At 38.3% G+C, this 22,392-nt stretch overlaps 1 protein-coding gene across 4 annotated transcripts in view; it reads left to right on the top strand.

The window, feature by feature from the left end:
* Positions 1–21,943, top strand: part of LOC108726861 (protein FAM46C) — a 150,638-nt gene extending 128,695 nt beyond the window's left edge. For 3 of the 4 annotated variants that reach the window (XM_018454665.1, XM_018454682.1, XM_018454675.1), the window contains exon 2: positions 18,119–21,943. In XM_018454665.1, the coding sequence (XP_018310167.1) occupies positions 18,119–19,516 (1,398 nt within the window). In that variant the 3' untranslated portion in view covers positions 19,517–21,943. Of the gene's footprint in view, positions 1–15,264; positions 15,333–18,118 lie in introns of those variants that run through there. The other variant, XM_018454690.1, reaches the window with a different exon arrangement.
* Positions 21,944–22,392: the final 449 nt, after the last annotated feature.

The following is a 22,392-nucleotide window of genomic DNA, read 5'->3' as shown; positions in this document are numbered from 1 at the left end:
TTGATTTTCGATGGGGGGGGGTCCAGGTTAATGGGGGTCATTTATTTTCATGTAAGAGATAGCTTGTCAGTTATTTTAATATATTATATTAAAAGCAACGATTATTAATCATTTCATTTTCTTTTATTTTGTAACAATATTTTATTCATAAATTATATAATATAGTTAAGAATATATAACATTTAATAGTATTTTCTTACACAATTGTAAAGCATTAAAATTAGAAACGATTCGCACTCATTTCCTAGAGCACTCTTCCCCCCTCCCCTCTCTTTCGCAGTTTACATTTTATATGAGAAAGAACTACATGTGTTGATGATATTCTCATCATGCAGATGATATTCCCACGTAGAGAAACCACGCGAATTATATAGTTTACAGCAATCCTGGTCGTTTATATGTGTAATCTACGTGTAGATTATCTAAACTATTATTTCATACTAGTCCCGAGCATTTCTATGCACAAACAATAAAAACATGCGTGGGAGAGGGAGAGTTTCGGCGTATATGAAAGATTACAGAATATCACAGATTAGATTTTTTTTCACTTGCTTTGAAGTTAGAGATGTCTCGTTATTCCGGTTATGTCGAATGCGTTTCTCTTCAATAGACAAAAATCTGTCACTGTGTGTGTGTGTGTGTGTGTGTGTGGCGGTACATAGTCATCTCGCATAACATTTTTCTTTCTATTCTTTCAAAGACACGTCGGCTTCAGTGGCATGACAATTCTTGTTCGCATTATCGATAAGTGAGATATACTCAAAGTACTCGACAGTACAAACTCAGCTGATGTCGCGCGGTATCGAGAGAAAGGAATTCAAAGCTGAAAGACTACATTAGAATAGGTCAAGTGGATTGAGTTTCTGTTGGTTTTATTCAGAGTGTATCTTTAAGATATGTATGCTAAGTGTTTTTATAGATGTCGAATTTAAAAAGAAATTTATCATTATATTGCACCGCGATCATACTGTAAGTATAAAGAAATAATTATCTGTAAATATGAGAATAACGACTAATAGTTTTTGGACCGATTCATTTTATTTTTCTTCAGGCGAGAATTTCAATTACGAACATTCGTATCTGATGTATAATTTAATTTTCTGCAAATTCGTGAATTGCGTGCCAACGCGAGAGAAAAACTCCGTACCGCATTGTCTTTTTATCATTCAATCTGACGTACTTTACTTAACGTTTTCGACATAATTGTATAGTATCTCACGCGTTTTCCATTACAACATACGATTACACGAACCACGTCGCGACATACCATAGCAGATAACAAAAGAACAAAGTAAGAATAAAACAAAAGGTAAATTGAAAACTGTAATATATAATAATTTGATACATAAAGTAATTTTTTATTTGAGATTTTTTATACGTGCGTAACAGTGTCTTTTTCTTCAAACCGAAAAGTTAGAAAATTTAGGAAATATTATTTAAAATAAGATAATATTTTAAACAAACAGCTTCCATTATCAAAATTTCCAATCATGCTTTTTTGTTCTCTACGTCTGTCGCAGCTAGCTGCCTTTTATCCTTTGAATTATCATTTCTTTTTGTTCCGCACGCGCATTTCATTTTCATTTTTTGACTCGTCTCAACACTTGTCTATACCAACGTCGAGTGGTGAAAACAATGACGAGCCGGGGATTCCCGGATGCGCGCGCGATCGCGAAATCGAATCTCCTCGCTCCTCCTCTGCCCCGTAACCGGCGTATATAACCGCCGGTGCACCCGATGTGGCACCGGCTGACAGTGGTCGGGTGCAACGACCCCCGTGGCACGAAACTGGGACATCCTCGGCTCTTCCACGACATCGTCCCTACTCGCGTATACACGGTGACCCCGTTTTCCTGTTACGGCGACGACGATCCTACAACCGTGGCGTCCGAACGAAGGCCGAATATTCATTTCGATTTTCATTCTCCTCGCCCGCCTCTCACCTTGCGCATAAAGCGGAAACCGCAAGATGTCCCAGGAACTCGAACGATTCTGAATGTCGCTCCGGTTCCAACGGCATACTAATAAGTGTCAAAGTTTATACTACGTGAATGGGAAAGCTTTTATTAGTGTTAAAATAAATACATTTATTTTTCTATACGTCAATCAGACGTATATAATGCACGCACTTCAACATATGTCAGAAACCATTAATCAGATTCTTTTTTAACATAGATTCGATTTTTTTATTTATTGAAAATTTTGACATAATTTAACTATAAAGATTTCTAATATTGTAGAGAGAGATTTAAAGTTTTTCGCGAATTAGAAATCACGAATAGTATTTTTATTTTTGGAATTAACACATGAAAGAAATTCAGCGAAATATATTTCTTTTTTTTTTATGAATTTTTATGTAATGTGATTTATTCTTATTTATATTCATAAAATATCGCGTATACAATAATTTTATTTAGTTTTAAAAAAGTATATTACAAATTACGCTCGATATTGTAATACAATGAACAGCGATTAAAAATTTAGTAGTTGCATATAAGCATTTTCACTTCACAATGCATTTTTCGTTTATCGATTGATCTTATAATCTTATTTAAAATTAATTATTTCTCAAAATATAAAACTAATTTTCTGATATAATCTTTCTTACAAAGACATGAAAAATGTCAAAGAAATGTCGAACTTTTAAGTCAGTTACATGTTATTTCCTCATATTTTGTACGTAAATCTAAGCTTTTAAAACGTTCGACCGATTTTCCTCGTATGTATTTGATGTTAAACATTTGGAAGATATAAGCAGAATAGAATATTCAATTACGTCTTTTCTGAAGGGTTTCAAATTGTCTAAATGCGTGACAAGTGGCCATTCAGTCAAGAGAAAGTGGGCGAATTACCGCGAGATACTTGTGTAGGTCGACTCATACTTTCGACGCGACACGACGGGTCAAGCCGACACATCTGTCGGCACAATTGTCGAGATGTCCTTCCTTTTCTCGTCGGTTACCACCTGCGCATCCTTCAGTTGATCCAACCTACAAGCATTATGATGAAACTGGCATCCACCCTCTCTAGCATGTCCGCATTGTTATCTATTGTCTTGTTTTAATATATTGAGCTAACCGGCTCAAATATACGGTAGATGACTTCAAACAGAAAGAAGATAGTTATTCTTTTGGCTTATCTAGAAATATACTAATCTTCCCGAAGCCGATTAATTATTAGTGCCCATCAACATCATTTGACGTCAAGCGACAATTTTTTACGAAAAACTCGTTGATGAGTTTTTACGAAAAACTCGTTCATAGGGTTCTTTAATGAATCGTGACAAAAATTGAATTACGTTTAACGGTATCTCTTTTGAAACTTTAATTAACTTTAATTATCTATTCACGTTTGTATTGAGAGTCATTGATAAATATGAAATAATTATCAGAAAAGAAATGCGATAACCCCAGTTGATATGCAATATCATGTCTATATAGTGTGAAATTTCTGGATCGAATTCTACTTCCAATTAGTAAATCAACTACGCTAGTAGATTCGATACTAACTGCAAAACGATGTTGCAACGAAATGTTTGAACACTCCGAACTCGATATTTCGATTCACACGATTCGCGCGGTTGCGCTTTCGCGTGTAAAAAAAAAAGGAAATCATTTGTTTCGGAATTTGCGAATTCACTATAACAATGAATCCGGACCAAGGGACCAACAATCACAAATAGAACATTTATCATAATCATGAATGAGTGTCCCTTTTTTTTTATGTATCGGGGATCTAGAACAATATTTGCGTTCATTTGTATACTCGTGGTTGCTGAGCCATTCGAGACTCGATGAACAGGTATTCATTAATTTTGGAAGCTTTTCGTATCACCTCTTTACATCGTAAGGATATAAAAAAATCACACTTGAAAATTGCTTCTTTTCTGTTCTTTTATATACTATATTTAAACATGGAATAATTTTTTTATTATCTAATAGAATATGAGTAGGAATGATTCCTTCGAAGGACACGTCTTCCAAAAGTTAAAGAATCCATTTATTTTCGCACTCATTCGCTTGGTCAGGATTCGTCTTCAGACAACGCGCGCGTTCGTGCGGCAGATTCAGGAAGAATAGAGTTCCATAAGTAAGAGTTTGAATACCGTTTACTTTTGATTGATGTTTTAATCCTATATGTTTTCCAGACTAACTCTGAGAGAAACTTGAATTATTATCGATAAATACAATATTCGTTAATATACTTAAACAATAAATTATTTAAAATCATAAATTATTAAATAAAAATAAAGATAATAAAGGTAATAAATAAAAAGGTATATAAAAGGTGTATAGAGATATACAGTATAAAGGTACAAGGACATTGATGATGATAAGTACAATGATTAATCGAGTCCTTTGGAATAAACTATTGTAGGAACCACACAATCTCAGGTGCTGCCATGGGTTTATTGAATTTGCCTGATTGCCTAAGATTGCGGTAGTTCCTACACCTAAAAAGGAGTAGATATACCTAAAAAGGACTGGATTAATGAACATCATTGTAGAAGTAATAGAAATAGTTTAGGCATTTTTTTAAAAAGATATTACGTAGAGGTATTAATAGAGATGAGAAAAAGGTTCTTTTCACGCCATACTACGCCGAGTGCTCGTTTTTCACACCTTTTTAACTTATAAGCGTAGCATGGCAATGTACGTTCTAGTATTATTAGAGTTGTCAGTGGTCCAAACTATTAGTTAAGGAACACTAAGGATTCACGCTCAACTGATAACATGCTTCGTTACACACGAAGATGCACTCATATTCGTCGGTGTTATCGGGATTGGGTAGCTCAAGACCACGATTGTCACCTCTCCGGTTTTCGGTTGACTCCGACTTTTTGAACGAATCAGCAGACGGAAAGGATCTCTTTAGGTTAAGGGCACGTCGATTTTCCAATTTTCCGGCTTAAAGCGCGTGTTGTGGGATTTTCGAAAAGTCGATCTCCAATAGACAGGATTGACAAAATTTTTTGGACAAGGCTAGTGGTAAAAATCTATAAGTATTTTCCTGGAAAAAAATGACAATAACTGGTCTATTAAAAACGATAAACTAAATAGAAAATTTTCTTATTGACATTGTAATTCAGTATTCTAATATCACTATATTCTAGTTTAGCGTCAATGGAAAGTGTTTTTCAATTTAAACTTTATCCAAAATAAAATCTGTAATAGATTAGGTTATTAACCATTTTTATAATTTTTGTCAGTTTATTCCATTAGATAAAATTCCGAATTTACCGTCTTGAACTTTATCCAATGGTGGTAATTTTCACCCACTGAATTTTTTCGGTCAACCCCGCCAGTGGAACACTAGTTGAAAGGTAGCAACCGTGCTCGGGATACACGAATCGCGTGTCTAGTGGCATGCAGCTCGTCGCCTACATTCGTTAGACGTGTGGTAACTGCGCTTTGCGTGTCGCCGTGAATCGCTTCAATCCACCGAATCTTGCCTCAACATTGTGTCTTATTAAAAAGAAGATAAACGAAGTAGACGGAAGACGTACCGAGAAAAGGAGGAACTTATTTATCGTTCCTAACTTTGACTTCTTGACGTTTCCCTCGAGTGGCTATATTTCATTGCGAGGTACATTTACTTCTTATCCCACAATATCGTAGCGACCAGCTTGACGTTACAAATGGGAAAGTTCCGTAAACTACGCCGTCGTTAGTGATACATGAATCACGCACGCTCGTAGTAATATACACTGTAACACATCATTTAACTCGTGTGTGGTCGTAGATTCTATAGTCGCGGTCACTATATCTTACAATCTTTGCAATCCTGCTTGTTTCTTTTTCTTTCTTCCGCAGTTTGTATGCTATTAATTTTTATTGCGTGTATAATCCAATTTCTTTTAAATTTAATTTTAGATTGTGCTTAGCACAGAACCTTAATTATTTGGAAAATTCGATAAAATGAATTAGTTTTCATATGTAACTCATGATGTACTTAATAAAAAATGTTATATGGACGCGAGGATCAATAATAATGGATAATTTTTTAGCTATGGCGTATTGGAAGAGTAAAACTTATGCTTACAGAGCATCTTTGTTCATAAAAATACACAGGTTAGAATAACATAAAGACATAAGTTTTACTTTAGAATTTTTTCTAAGGAATGTGTGACTGTAGAATGAATAACTAGAACAAAAGAAAAAATACTAGATAAGACCGAATAACAACGTGTTAGAGAATGTATATTAGAAGATATTATCCCAGTAGAACAGAAACATAATTAAGTCATAATGATATCATAGGATGTCATCATGACGTTATTTTCCACTTAAAAATGACCTTATTAGTAACAAATAAGGTCATGATATCCTTATGATATTATTATATGACTTCTGTATTTTACTTAAGTAAAAACACATTAATTATATGGAAAATTGGGTACAAAAAGTTAGTCTTCAGATATAATGCAGTTCATAATGTGATGAATAAAAGATGTTAGAAACGCAAGACTTAACAATAGATAGTTTTTGAGCTATGGTGTATCAAAGGTGCTCTGTGAGCACAAGTTTTACACTTTCGATACCACCACAACTTAAAAACTATCCATTATTGAGCTTATATTTTGTTTATCACATTATAAATTATCTTATATATATGACAACTGACTCATTTTATCAAAACCTAATTTGACGCATAATTAGTCTGAGGTTCTTTATTCTCTGATATGCATTCTCTAACACTTTGGAATTCAGTCTTATCTAATATTTCTTTCTTTTTTATAGTTACTTGTTGTACAGCCACATATTTCTTAAGAAAAATCCTAAAGTAAAAACTGATCTCTCTTTGTGTTATTCTAAATCTAATGTACGCGCGAGTCGAGATATCTCTTTCGTTCTCACCAAAATGAATCTAATAATACGCGTATACATATCTTCTAAAGTATAATTAAATATAATTAGATCTCTTTGCTATATATAATCAAATAAATAAGATAAAAATAAAAATTCTGATTTCGATGAAACATTCGTCATTCACCTGACAAAATTGTATCTATCTCCTCCACTTCGAAACTTATTTTGTTTTTTCCTATTTTCTCACGATTGAAACGTAGCACTTTTTTCGCTAGGTATGTACACGGACGCAGATCGATCGCGGAACACATCGCGAAGCATCGCGTTGCATACTCATCATTAAATCGTCTCTCACTCGTCATGAACGCACGGATCTACCGCCTGCACGTATATAAAAGAGGCTTCGTGTACCCAGGCACGTGTCGGATGATGACTCGTGACGGCAATTTTTTCCAGCCGCGCGGCGTTCACGTTCCCGGACGGATGTAGGCCAGCGAATGACGTTTCACGCGAATGGATTGACAGCATAGCGCGCACATCCGCGACAGATACGCTTCTTAAATTCTTTAACATGTCGATGCACGATCAATTATTTATTAGTTCCTCGCCGCGTCTATAGATCCGCCGGTGACGATCCGATAGTGGTGTATTATAAACTTCTCACCGATGAAGTCGTTGGCTCCTTGCCGCAGCTTTTACGATCGTTGATCTATCTCGAGATATTTATTCTCTCGACTGGCTGAATGCCACTCTCCTATGCGAAAATCGCATCGGAATCGAAGGTCAGAGTCGAAATTAATCCGTTAACAATATTTTCGAACAATAATTTTGGAAATGCGGGAGCATTATGATTGATTGACGTGACTCCCAGACGCGTGGGTTAGAGAAAATACATATAATTTCTCTGAACACATCTCGTATGCTATCTATAATCTAGTAACGCGATATTGTTTGGCAGAATTGCCTCGTACGCAGGTGGCCTTATGTGCAGATATTAGATAATACTAACGTATGAGCATTGATTGAACTTTGTAATCGATAACCTCAGTCTATTATAAACGTATCTGCCACATAAGGTATTTGTGCCCTTTCCATTATAATTGAACTCCGTTAGGAATCGCGATCGATAACTCGCAGCGCGATCGCTCAATGACGTAACCGACGCGCAGAAAGATTCGGACGAAGAGTTGCCATTGAGTCTTTTCCTCATTGAGCAGTGCAGTAATGTCTCAAGTTATTACACCAGGAAATCTTTGCAGCATAGTTGCATTGATGTATGCACGAGTGCCTGGCACGGCCTGCCAGAATCTGAATCACGCGGAAACGATGCGCTCTGACGTCTTTTCGAGGCAGAGATATATGTCGAGTCGAGTCTCTCTCGGACAACCGTATCTCCCTAACTGCCATTGCGCCCTTGTCAACAAGTACGTAATGCCATCGCGCATATCGCGTCGCCCGCACATATTACGGCGATGTAAGACAAGTGTACGTACCCGGCATTGCCTGCGCGTCGATACACATCGCCGAATAGAGAGTCGAGTCACGACAAAACAATAATGACAGAAAGAGAAAGACAGAAGGAAAGTTTGTGCGTGTGTATGAATATGTAAGACGGAAGTAATATACAGGGTGTTTGGAAAGTAATGAAAAATTTTTCGCATAGGAGCAGAATGGACTAAACTAAGAAGAAAAGTCCTGTACCATTTTACAATTTTCGCAATATTTAACAAGATATGAATTACTAAAAATTGTCGAAAATTGGTCTTCAATAATTTTTTACTCAAATACTATTAACTTTACAGAAAAGCTGAGAGACAAAAATTGTTTATTTTCTTCTCATAAGGTTCTGAGAATTTTTTCAGAATTTTTTAATACCTATTTCTCATGTTGGTAAAAATAAGAAAATGCAGTACTAAAAAGTTGATAAAAAATTCTGAAAAAATTCTCAGAACCTTATGAGAAGAAAATAAACAATTTTTGTCTCTCAGCTTTTCTGTAAAGTTAATAGTATTTGAGTAAAAAATTATTGAAGACCAATTTTCGACAATTTTTAGTAATTAATATCACATTAAGTATTGCGAAAATTGGAAAATAGTAAAGGACTTTTCTTCTCAATTTAGTCTATTCTGTCCCTATGCGAAAGATTTTTCATTACTTTCCAAACATCCTGTATATGTAGGTATCTATCTGTATATATATACATTTTTTTTATTTTTTAGTATAAAAAGTAAAATAATTATTTTTATATTATATTTAACAATAAAAAATATTATATTTATATTTATATTATATAATATTATGTTTATATAAAAATAAAACAATATAAAATAATGCAAATATATAATATAAGTAAATTAATATGTATTACACACATACACACACTTGAAGAATTTTTAAAAGATGTGTGTGTGTTTTTTACTCGTCTAATTTATCTTTAAAAAATGACGCACCAATACTGCAATGATAAAAGATCAAAAAAGATGTTGCAAGTTTTATGGAATCAAATTTTAGAATGGCAAACAGATAGATAACGAACGCAATTTGTATAATCTCATCTATTCAAAGTGAACTGTATATTTTAATAAAATTTTAATCCGAATACAGCTGCGGTATTCAACGCGAGTGCCGGCTATTACGATAGAACGTGCGAGAGAATACTGCAGGGAGGAGAGAGGATTGGTTATTCTGTGGCGACAACACGACGAGTCAGACACGCCACGTAATACACGTAATTGCGATCGCGATCATAATACACGTACGAACGACTCAGTGAAAATAATGCAGTTCAATCTACGAGTGTCCCCGATTTTATGATTTTATGAATTTATCGCGTGCAACGGAGTCACGATTACTAGTAAAATATATCTCTAACGTGTCCCACGATGTGAATTAAAAGCCGTACATTTTTTTATTTCAGCAAAAACGTGAATCAGCATTGTACGTCTGTCGTGAGCATTTGCAAGTTGTACATAGAATGTTCTGAAAGTCATACGAGCATTGAACTTCAGATTATTTTGTTGCTACAAAGTCACAATAATTGTACTAGTTATATTGCGGATAATTTTAGCATTTGTGAGTATCTATAATGTATAATGATAATTATGTATTTTGCATTTTCTTTGTAACTTCATCACTTTTTTATTTAAAATTTACTCTGATTGATGGAATCAACACTTAATTAATTGACGAAAACAAAGTCGAAATTTACTGAAAGTTGTGTAAAAACACAAAACCTTGTTTAATCAAAAAACCTTAAAATTGATCAAAGTATCAAGTATGTAAAGTAGTATAGTGAGTTTGGGACGTCCTGTAATCAGATGTATGTGTTTTATAACACATCTGTTTCTCCGATCATATATGTCTGTTATTTTATTTTTGAAGTATAGCCTGTCATTTTTAATGTCAGCATTCGTAACTACTTGATTAGCTCTTCGACTCGCCTTATCCATCTCATTAAACGCAACTTTATGATTTTATTGTTCCGAGATTTACGAGTTACGATTTTATTGTTTAAGCAGCGTTATCAATGGCTCCATTGCTATGTCGGGATCGTTACGCTGAATGAAAATGTATTATCAATTAAACCTGCTCCTACCTGGACTTGTTTAACCCGCTGCGAGACTGCAATTACAAGAGTGGAATGCGTAGCTGGATGCATGCAACGTTTCAGGAAAACTAAATTAAAGTTCAGTAGAACTAAATTAAAGCAATCGCCTTTGGAAAAGGGGTCGAATACTCGATCGATGTATTAAATATTTACATCCGTTTACGTTGCATAACTAGAACTTGTATTCCTATAGAAAACAATCGATAAATATTCAAATTAATAAAGATCGGTATTAATTATTGATAAAATGCATGAAATGTATCAAGCGACTGCATTTAAATATATAATGAAAATATTCATTTTCATATCAGAAATCGTTTCAGGATGGATAAAAAGCTTTCGATTTATTGTATTTTTACCTTTATTTTGTATTCTTTTGATATAAATAATTCCCTTTTTTTTCGTTGCTTATACTCTTTCTTGATTTCACTCGATTATATATTGGAGATTACATACCTCGAAACTAAGACTTTATATTTAAAATTTCTCACGTATGCACTTAATAGAAATTCTCTCTTACAAGTTCCGCGCTCTTTGTCATTTTTTAAAACTCACTTTTTTATTCTTCGCATAAATCATCCAACGAACGTTTATGCATTTAACATAATAAAAAAATACACGAAAAAAGATGTAATAAAAATTGCAATAAAGTTTTTATCCTGAGATATACGACAGAAAAAATATTTTTATTTACAAATTTTATGCTTCTTTTGTATTTTAAAGGGATGAGTGTAATTGTTTGAATATTTTAATGTGTTATATAAAGCAAATTTCATTAGTATTTCATTAATGAGAACAAAATTTTACAATCTGTATACGGTTGTTATTTTATAAATTGTTTCGTGGAAATTTTACGTTTTATTATGTGTAGTGAAAATTGCAATATTAATATAGTAATATTTTAATCGTCAACATCGTAAAATGTTGTAAACTGTATATACATTGTACCATAAGTTTGTACAATGTCCGCACAGTATTTGTATAACTTCCTCTAATGTACGTTAATTTTTGCTAACACGAAAAATAAAAAATACACAATAAATTAGCAATTTTTGTAATAATAAACACTATAATATTGCCATATCTCAAATTTTTATCGTAAATATTGTGGAAGAATAAAAAAATATTACAAAAGAGAATACATCTTTTGTAATTTATAATAAAATCATTTTTACAATATTTTCTCCGTGTAAATTAAGATAAGATTTCGAATTCCAAGCGTTTAATGCTGATGTAAAAGACAGATTCCTGAGGCGCACGATGGGATCTGTAATCCCGCATTACAGCTTGTAAAGATGCAATCGCAGAGGAGATATCTCGCCGCGCTAATTCGTTGACCCCGCGCAACTCGGCATTTCAACGCGCAACGGCGAGTTACGAACGTATGTCGTCGCGCAGGCACGCGTTTCCGGATGCGCGGCACACGGAGCACGTCTCTTTCCGTGTTTTCACGTCGCGCGTTGCGATTACTTGCCTTCGCGAGGTCCGGAGTCCCCCAGCCAGTCGAGAGTTCACTTTGCCAGCGCGCGGCACGTCGCGCGTCGTGTCGCCCGGCGACGAGGTATGCCGACGTTTGCAGCGGGACGCAATTTGCGAGCGACTATTTTGATTCCGTGCCACCATCGCGCGTCGATGCTGTCTGATTGGCCGCAGTAACTTCTCATCCGTCACTTTCCAATCTCTTCACGTAGGTAATTTGTCAACGGCTGACCTTTGTAGCGTGATTAAACGTGAATTTAAAGTTTCGCAGTTTGTTCCGCTTCGCGCTGCAAAGTGTCGTTTCACCGCATTGCCGTTTTTCTACAATTCTCGTACAATTCAACGAGGATTGGTACGATATTGTAATGTAATAATACTGTCGCGATCCTGAAATTTGCGAGCCATCAAGCGGAATATTTTCACGTACGATTGAGTAATTTCACAGCTGTTGCAGTTGGTACGTTCTTAATTGTTGTTCGTGAGGTATTCAGACTTATAAATTCGCTAAATGTATAAATGCTATTTATATTTAGCGTAAATTGTTTCACAATTTAGAAAAAAATTTTGCATTTGTCTTTATCTAAAGAAAATTTATAGAATATTATCAATTTTTATTTAATTCTAAATCATCAACAATAAAAATGGAGATATAATGTTGGAGTGTCAGAAATACGCGAATAATTACATTTTAAAAAATCACACGAGCAATATAAGGTTAATTATTCGAATTTAATCCTTCGGCCAAAAATGTATTGTCGCTTTATTTGTGAATAATATTAAATAAACTGTTTCATATATAGAGAGGAATACATTCTGCGAAAAATTATAATTTACAACTATTATATTTCACAAAAGATGCGCAATATACGTCAATTGATTAACGTTGAGAAATTTCGTATCGCGTAACAAGAAACTTGGCTAGTTTACAGGAGCTAAAAGTATTTGATACGATGTAATTTCCTTCGTTTGTTAAAAAAAGAACGTTTCAACATTATCGTAAACAATCGGCTTTTCATCTTTTTGCGCCGGAGAGTAAATAAGACGCGCGAAGTCTACGTCGACGTGCCACAGTCTCGACGAAGCGACAATTTCGCACCGGCGATTCCATAACATCGAGGAAAAATAAAAGGAAAGAAAAAGGGAAAGATTTTTCGTTCATAATGTCACCGAGTCTGCGCAGAGCGAAACGGCGTGGAACCTTCGTTCGAACGCCGGTACCTGAAATCCGACGATAAATAACACCAGCGAATTTCCCTTGCTCGCAATAAAATTGGCCGGGATGGATTAAGGGTGCGGGAGAGACCGGGGCAGAGGTACTCTTGTTACTCGCGACGCGAAATAACGCGAGTGCGTAATGTAAACGCGACACCCCGACTGGTTTTGACGTGGGTTGACGACTGCGGGTGTCGGACAAAATCGATAATACTTGGCGAGTCGCCGCCTCGTTGGTCCAGGCCATCTCCCCGACGCCGAAGCGCGTAGGCGTCCAGAAATACATGTATACGTATAAAATATATATATATATATATCTTCGTGACGCGTTCGTACGCCGCTCCTCGGTATACACCGGGTGTTCCCGACTTTGTGACGCTTGGCGACCAAGAGAGCTCCGCCAAGTTCTTTCCGAGTCGCAGAGCAATTCAATTCGCTGATGTAATTTCATTTGCTGCTGAAATGAACAATTGCGTTCCTATTTCGTTTCCACTGGTATCTAATACGGGATTTAATTGTTTCGTAAAAAGTCATTTCGTGAATCTAATGATATATCGAGAAGTGTCAGAAAGAAACGATTTTTTCTTATTTTCGGATATTTTTCCAGCGCAAAACACGTTATTAGAGAGTTCGCAAGTCACTGAGAAAAATATCTCTTTGATATTCTGCAGAAAAATGGTTTACTTTTTAATTTAGAACAAATAGCGCGTTCCGGAAAAGATGTCCCAGTCGCGTTGGAGTCGAAACAATATTAATATCAACATATTGCTTCACATTCCGTCATATTTCATATGAAAAGCCAAGCGGCGATTTAATTCTGCAGAAGTTTCTCGGTATTTCAATTTACTGCGTAGGTATAGGACGTAAGTCTTTTTTACAATCCCAGGAGGATGAAAATTTAACGTTTTTTTTGTAAGACGAAATCGATTTAAATTTAACCTAAAATAGATATTCGTTAGTCGAATAAAAGAAAAAGATTCTGTTACGTTTCACCACCTTAAGGTTCAGTTCGTCGTACTGATTCTGATCTTAATTTTGCACACAATTCTCCAGCTATTAATTCCTAACTACCGACACGCTCGATACCTCTGGGACACCCCATATTCAAGAGAAAAGGGAAGGAAAAGAGAGAGGAGGAAAAGAGAGAGCCAAATCGAACCTACCCTCACGAACTACGCTCTTCATTCAGAGCCACCCCCACAGTCTTTCGTGTGACGTCATAGAAAGCATTGGAGCATTCACTATCCTGCGCGCGCGCAATAGGCGGAGCAGAGAGGAATAGGAAAGACAGACGAGATGATCGAGGATGCGCACATACGATCTACGTCTATGATCCAGGATTACGCTACTAATGGTAGCGGGCGATGATGGTGGTAGTGGTAGCGGTGATGGTAGCAGTAGTAGCAGTAGTAGAGGGCTTCGTACTGGCTTGCCCTCCTACACCCCCCGAGTGTCGCTGGTATTGCTGCTGCTGATGCTGATGCTGCGGTTGCGGTTGCGGTTGCTGTTGCTGCCGTTGCTGCCGCTGCTGCGCCACCATCAATCTAGCCGCTCCTCCGCCTTTCACTCGCACGAGCCTCAGTTCGCTGGTGTCCCTCATCAGCTGCGGATCTCTTCGAACGACGCAACCAGTCCGACGTTGTACTACCTGTTTAGTGTGTGTCGACGTATACTTTTTTTTAGGTAGATATACCCCGCGTCTCTTTGTTGCATCTTCCTAGGTGATTCTCGCGCTCCTACGTTTACTCGGCCTTCCGCGGCCTTCTGGGAAACGTGTTTGTTTGCGTCGCACCTGTGGATCCGTGGGTACCAGTTTCTTCATCATTATTGCGTCTTACGCTAGAGCGTCGATCCGAGGAACGCGCATCGCTCATTGAACTCGCTTCCAGTATAATAAATAGTTTTAGATGTTCATTTTTCTCGGATGTGAAGTGCCGGAAAAATGATTTGTCACAGTTCTGACTTATGTGAGAGACTTCTTTTACAAAGTTATCTATTTTTACGTTATCGTGTTCCAACATTAAGGGAATACTATGCGGTGGCAATAGCATGTCCGGTGTACGTTCCAAATCGCTACAGGTGGTGCTTTCTCTTTATTGTTCATGTTATCATGTTAAAGTTTGAAAAGAAGCTGCGTGCCGGTTGAGGATTCGCTTGCTCGTTTTCTTTTCGCGGGTCATACGAGAATAATCAAATAATAATAGCGTGAGAATACGACGATTTATGTGAGTAACCCTTTTGCTTATAACTCATATCTGACAAACGTGTGAATTTGTCTCGTTCAAATTATCTCCAGATGAATTAGGACTACTAAATTGTCAGCGTAATGAGCTCATTTGAAAGTAATATAATACATAAAACAACAGCATTTTTAAATTAATTAGCAAGAAGCTTGATCTATCTATTATCAATAGTTTCGTCTTTGTATACAGAAAGAACAGTTTTGCTAAAGTATCTAAAAATTTAGCTACAGATTTGAAAATAATTTTGTTAAATCATCAAAATAATTATGTAGGACTCAGCTGATTACTAGAATGTCACTTTTTACAGTAATGTTCATTATGCTTGAGTGTTCTCAAGTGTGACAAAATAATTTATATGTCCAACAAAATTATTTTCAGATCTGTATCTGTCTAAATCTTTAGATACTTCAATAAAATTGTTTTTTCCGTGTAGACCGTGGACCAAAATTTTAGTGAACGTCATTGTAAATATTTTAATTTGACTAAAGACGTGACATTATGAAAAATGCTGGCTGCTCCTCAGGATATTTTTTGTATCAATACATAGACGTGACGAAAATGTGTTTTTCCGGCGACAGATGTGTTTCAAAAATGTCCATTTTTCCTCCTGTTAATAAGTGGTAATAGCGATTTATTTTATGCGCGTCAAAGGCATATGATATATCCATGATCTTGATTGTGCGTAGTATCTGACAGATGATAGATCGCTTTGTTATTTCGAAACGTTGTCAGTCATGAGAAATAAAGGAGACTGTAGTTTGAAAAAATTGACTTTTTTTTATATATCCGTAAAATGACGCTCGTTTATTGACAGTTGTCGACTAATTCTTCGCAAATGATACGGAAATAGCACGTCGGAAATGTATTTCCGCCTGTGACACTCAATCAGGATTAATTTCAACAGTTTAATTGTTTAATACAAGACCGAAGTTTAGTTCAGACTTCTCAGTTCATCCCGAGATATGACCTTCGCTAAATCGACGCCAGCTTTCTCATCCATATGATATAGGACGTTCTAGAATGTGGCGCTTCCTTTTGTCTCCGTTGATTCCTTTCATTCACTGATCTTCGATCAGTTGCAATTCGAGATAGATACTTCTAATAAAGTTGAGGGTCACAATCTATTAACCTTTCGGAGTTGATGCCAAAATGTGTAACACAGTTATTGACACCAGCTCTGTAAAATCCATTTTATTTATATTAATTAAAAGACATTAGTTAATTTCAAAAAACCAGAATGAATACTAAATACTATGTTTTAGTAATATTAAATATTGTATTTTACTAAGAATAATTTGCAGATAACATAAAGAAGATTGAATTGTTTGACATTTTTTACAAAGAGACTTATAATTGAGTGGGTCCAATAAATTCACCGTCAGCTGCGGAAGATTAACATTCGATACTTATCGAATTCGAACGATTATTTAGCGTACTAGACTTGACACTGCGTTTCTAAAAACTGTTTGAGATTACAGACCGAATTTCCGATCACATATCTTTCGTAACGTCTTACTACGAATCTGATTCGTAGTAAGACATAATTGTTTTCAAAGAGATATACCTATTATCGCAAAAACACGTACGGTACACAAACAAGCAAATCTGATAATAATCAATAGGCTGATTTCTGCCGACAGGTTGGTGCCGCGTAAAGCTCTGCACAGCAACCCGAACTCAAATGCCGGATATGAACTAGAAATTCATTACGAATAACGTCATTCCTTGTTACTGGTTTTCATCGGTATTTTTGTCGAGAGAAAAAAATCGGCTTTGATCTCACGCCGAAAGATTAAGAATTCCTAAACTATACCTGAACTCGGTAAATTGCCGATTAGATACGTATATTCACGCTACTTTTGATAAAAAAAAGCGCGTGCTCCAATATTGCGCAATTGAAATTTCAACAGTCAAAGGATATCGTATTATGCCGGAATATCGACTTGTTGCGCTTTTCTGAACGGCACCCGCGTACGAAAGCCAATAGCCGAGGGCTTTATATACGCGTTGGTTGACTGGCTCGCGTACGTCGCACACCCGGACGTAACCTCGTGGCATTTTCTCGCCATGCACCCGTACACTTTAAGCACCATGACATAGATACTCGTCGAAGGGCGTGCTCGGTGATGCACTCGTCGGAAATTCGCGCGATGCACGCGGGAGAGATGCTAAAAACCTTTTTTTTTCACCTTTACCGACCTTAGTCTTTTGGGTCAGAGCGTGACATTGTACAACATCACGCGAGTTTTGAAAGCATTAGCATACGAAGACCTTTATTATCGCGGTTCTACATTTATCAGAAAGATACAATTTTCCGTATTAGTGTAACATATTTGCATATCTTATCTGCATATGCATACACATTTTTTTTATAGAGGATGAATATAGTTTAGAAAAAAAATCGCGCGCGTTTAATTTATTATTGTCATTTTATAGATTAATGCGAATAATATGATAATAAATCGTTTAAAAATAATATCGAAAATTTTATCGAAATAATAATCTGCTTATAAAAATATATCTTAGAAAAATTATTTAAAAAATATTATTCAGAAATCGTATAAGAACATACTTTTGTGTTTATTGCCTCTTTACAAATATTTCGTAAAATCCTTTATAAAAAAAATAGAAAGTTCTAATTTTATTTTCTTATCAAAAAATGTATAATTAATCAAATAAAATCATAACATTTACAATATTCGTTTACGTAATTCTGTATCGCTTGCAAGAGAGTCACGTAAAAGTTTCGTCTTTTGTATTTGTTGCAGTGTGGCTCTCTGGAGATCGGCGAGGAACGCCAGCGTCGGGTCGCTATGATGGAGTCGCTCTGCCAGGTGAACGGCAGTAAGACCAACGGCATCGGCAATGGAGATCTTAATAACAAGACCAACAATAACAACACGAACAATAATAACAATACCCACAATAACAATAATCACAACAACAATAACAATAATAACAATAACAGCAATGCTACCGATTGTCCGGATCCTCAGCAGAGGTTGGCGGTGTTGAGTTTTGAGCAGGTCCGCCGCCTGAACGATGTGATGAACGAAGTCGTCAGCATTCACGGCCGAGGGAACTTCCCCACCTTGGAGGTCCGATTGAGGGATCTCGTGACGGTGGTGCGCAGCAAGCTAGAAACCGATCCGAGCAACGGGGGTGCCGGCATGAGGGTACGCGACATCCGACTGAACGGAGGCGCCGCTTCCCACGTGTTGGCCACCGAGTCCCAGCCGTACAACGACCTGGACCTTATCTTCGCGGTCGAGCTGTCCAGCGGCCGTAATTACGACAAGGTCAAGGCCGCAGTGCTCGGCTCCCTGTTTGACCTGCTGCCGGAAGGCGTGAGCCGCAAACGCATCACCACCTGCAGTCTGAAGGAGGCTTACGTAAGCAAGATGGTGAAAGTGAACAACGATGGCGATCGGTGGTCCCTGATCTCCCTCGGCAACTCCCGGGGCCATCGAAATGTCGAGCTCAAGTTCGTCGACTCGATGAGACGGCAATTTGAATTCTCCGTCGACTCCTTTCAAATCGTTCTCGATTCCTTGCTGCTGTTCTACGAGTGCAGCAAGCTGCCAATCGCCGAGAACTTCTACCCGACCGTGGTTGGCGAGTCCGTCTACGGTGATTTTCAAGAAGCGCTCTATCATCTGCACAAGAAGCTCATCTCGACGAGGCATCCTGAAGAGATACGCGGCGGCGGCCTACTCAAATATTGCAATCTATTGGTGAAGATGTACAAACCGTCTCAGCCGGATTACATCAAGACGCTCGAACGATATATGTGTTCGAGATTCTTCATTGATTTCCCGGACATAGGACAACAGCGCTCCAAACTTGAGAACTACTTGTGGAATCACTTCGTCGGGCCCGAGGAGGAGGCCCTCAAGTATCAGTACCTGATGCTACTGCATAGCGTTGTCGAGGAATCTACCGTGTGCCTGATGGGCCACGAGCGACGGCAAACACTCGCATTGATTCAGAACCTTGCCTACCAGGTGCTCTGCCAGGAGCAGCAGCAGCGGTTGACGAGTCATCAGCAGGCGCCGCAAGGTCCGCCTGCCACCTACGTCTACGCCAACGGTTATTACTATGCGCCCGTGATACCCACAACGGCATGCTACACGTGCACCTGCAACTGGATGGCGTGCTCCTCGTGATGCGACGATATCGGCGATAACGTCGTATCCGTAGACGTCGCCACCGCTACCACCGACATCTCCACCATCACTACTACCACCACCACCACCACCACCACCACCACCACTACCACGATCACTGATTGTTGCTGCTTTAACCGACTTACAATCAGTCACGTCGATTCTTACAATCATTGGTATCAAAGATATCAATTGAGAGAGTGCGATTTCTGTTACCTCTGCTTTTACGGCCTCTACTGTCCTTTCGAAGATCCTGGAGACTTTTGTTGCGCTTGTGGTCCTTGCGAAGTGTCCAAAAATGTGGAGGCAGATATTGATCGTTCCGTGTCCGACGTCAAAGAATCTAAGCTCCTTAGTTGACGTTCGTCGGGGTGATGCGAGCTTGGGTGCAGGAACGGTATACGAAAGAAGTTATCTCTTCGGCATCGAGGATGATCATCTGCAAATGCAGTAACAATAAAATCGTGGATCGAAAGGCGGCGTATTCGGACGATGAACGTATGATATCGTCGATGATGTGAAAAACGGTAGGCAAGTATGAGACACGAAGCATTCTTATCGTGAGTCTTCGGCCTTCCGTCGCGAGTGCTGCTCTTTCTAAGCATTCGTAAACGTATTTCGGTGGCGGTCGCTGCAGCAAAGTTCGGACCGAACGCTGGTACCGGCTACAGTTGCGGTGTAAAACAACCAAAAGACTATAAAGACTCCAGAAACGATGTGTTGTGCCTAAAAATAAAAATATAAAAAGAGATCGGAGAAGACTAGAAAAAGATACGACGAAAAAAAACGTTCCTCCGATGAGTTATAAAAAAAAAGACAGACATAACCGTAGTAGTAAAAGGGCAGGATGGTCTTAGATTAGTGGAACGAGCGCCGCTTTTATTGACTAAATATGAATTTTCGGAGAATAGATATCGACATCGTCCCGGAACGAGCGTTTGTCGATGAAACGGACGTCGACGTTGCGTACAGCGAATTCTGGACGAGGCCACGTTAAGGAGGAAGCGGAAACGAAGAGAGAAGAACCGAAGGTGGACGCGAGGCGGAATATTCCACGATGGAACTTCGGACAAACAGGGAGGAGAGGAGAGAATGTTCGAATGAACAGACGGCTCGAGCGAGGCACGATCCCCCTGTTTTGATCTTTCCTTTGTCTCCTCCTGCTTGATTTTTCTCTTGCAAAGCTGATCGCGTGCCGGACAGCAAGGGCAGGGAGAGACAGAGATACGTAAGAGATGGAAAAGGGCTGTTTTTTCGGTGAGGGAGGAAACACGTTGCGAACTACGGAAAAATATATAAATATATATAAATATAAATATATTTAAATATATACAGATATATGTATAAATTTATGTATAAATAATTAATGTGTGGCTGTGAACACATTTCATTTAGATACTGTGTATAACGTGATAAGATTTAATTCGGGAAGATGATGTTAGCGGGGCGGCACAGCCGGGGGAACGAGAGGGGGAACGAGCATGGCAGTGCGCGCGAATCGAAAGGGAAACGCTTCCGAGCCGCGTTTCTTTCATTTCTGCGAGAACTCGAGCGAGCGTAAATACGAGACACACACACACACACACACACACACACACACACACACCAACAAACAAACACACGTACATATATATACTCGCAAGGATGTACATTTACATATCCATGTACACCGGACGTGTCTGATCGACCGTGGCTTTTCTTAGGCGATAAATACCACATGAGTGCTGAGACACGGCACTAAAAAGGAAATTATAGCTGCAATCGCTTTTTAATGGGGGATGATTAGATTTCTCTCCCCGTAAGAGAGCCGGATATGAACCCCGCGTAACGCGAAGAAAAACCTTGCGGTTATAATAATGCGGTTATAATAATCCGAGTTACGGCGAGATATATCGAGGATGAGCGCGGAGAAGAGTATTCAGAAAATATTTTTCGAAATGTTTGCAAAGCAGTCCGAGAGTAGAGGGTAATTTCGAGCATGTCAAAATACCGTGATACGTTTCAGTATATCCAATGCCATTGTTTCGACAATCGCGCCGTAGCTCGCCCGAAATTCCGTCTCACATTCTCGTACGCGCCAAGCGAAGATTTTGGTCCATTCCATCTGAAAACTACTACATCTATCACGTCATTTTTTTTTATCTCTTTATTTACTCACATATTATCGTTGAAAGAAACTGCGGTTGTCGGTGACAATAAAATCCCGCGCGCAGCAAAATAATCACGGGTCCCGAATATTCGTTTGGAAGGTGGCACGTTCCTGCAGCCTGAAACTCGCGGCGTGCAAGCGTTTCGAGAAAAAGAAGTAAAGGGTGATGATTGGGGCTAGGGGCACAGGCAGAGACCGAGCGAAAGAAAAAGAGGATGAGATAGAAGTGAGAACGCAAGACTAGGGAGCATAAAACTACCTATTCCTCTGTGTATGTTGATTCGAACGGAACGCGACTTGTGTTGAACAAAAGGGAGGTAATGTCACGAATCACGGCTGATCAGCACGACGTAACAGACCCGGTCTCTCTCTTTCTCTCTTAGCGGCGACTGGAGGCCCGCATTTTCTTTACTAAACATCGTAAACATTCAGTACCGCGTGCGCGCGCGCGCGCATGCATCCGCGTGTGTATACGCGCGTTATACATACGCGGAGGCGGCGACGACGTGGCGCTCCGGAGTCTTACATGCGTGTAAGTGGATGCATGTATATATGCATAAGATATACATGCACATGTACGTACTTTTATGTACACACTTCTCTATTTTCTCCTCTTTTCCTCATCTCTTTCTTCGTACACACTTCGCGCGCGTATGTGTCCGTCTCTGCGTATGTCGCGTGCATGCGTGCGTGCGTGCGTGCGTGCGTGCGTGCGTGCGTGCGTGCG

Source organism: Mycetomoellerius zeteki, unplaced genomic scaffold (assembly GCF_001594055.1).
Source record: "Mycetomoellerius zeteki isolate Tzet28-1 unplaced genomic scaffold, Tzet1.0 scaffold112, whole genome shotgun sequence".
Taxonomy (NCBI): Eukaryota; Metazoa; Arthropoda; class Insecta; order Hymenoptera; family Formicidae; genus Mycetomoellerius; species Mycetomoellerius zeteki.
Note: the sequence above shows the minus strand (reverse complement) of the source record. Positions and strands in the feature narration are given on the sequence as shown.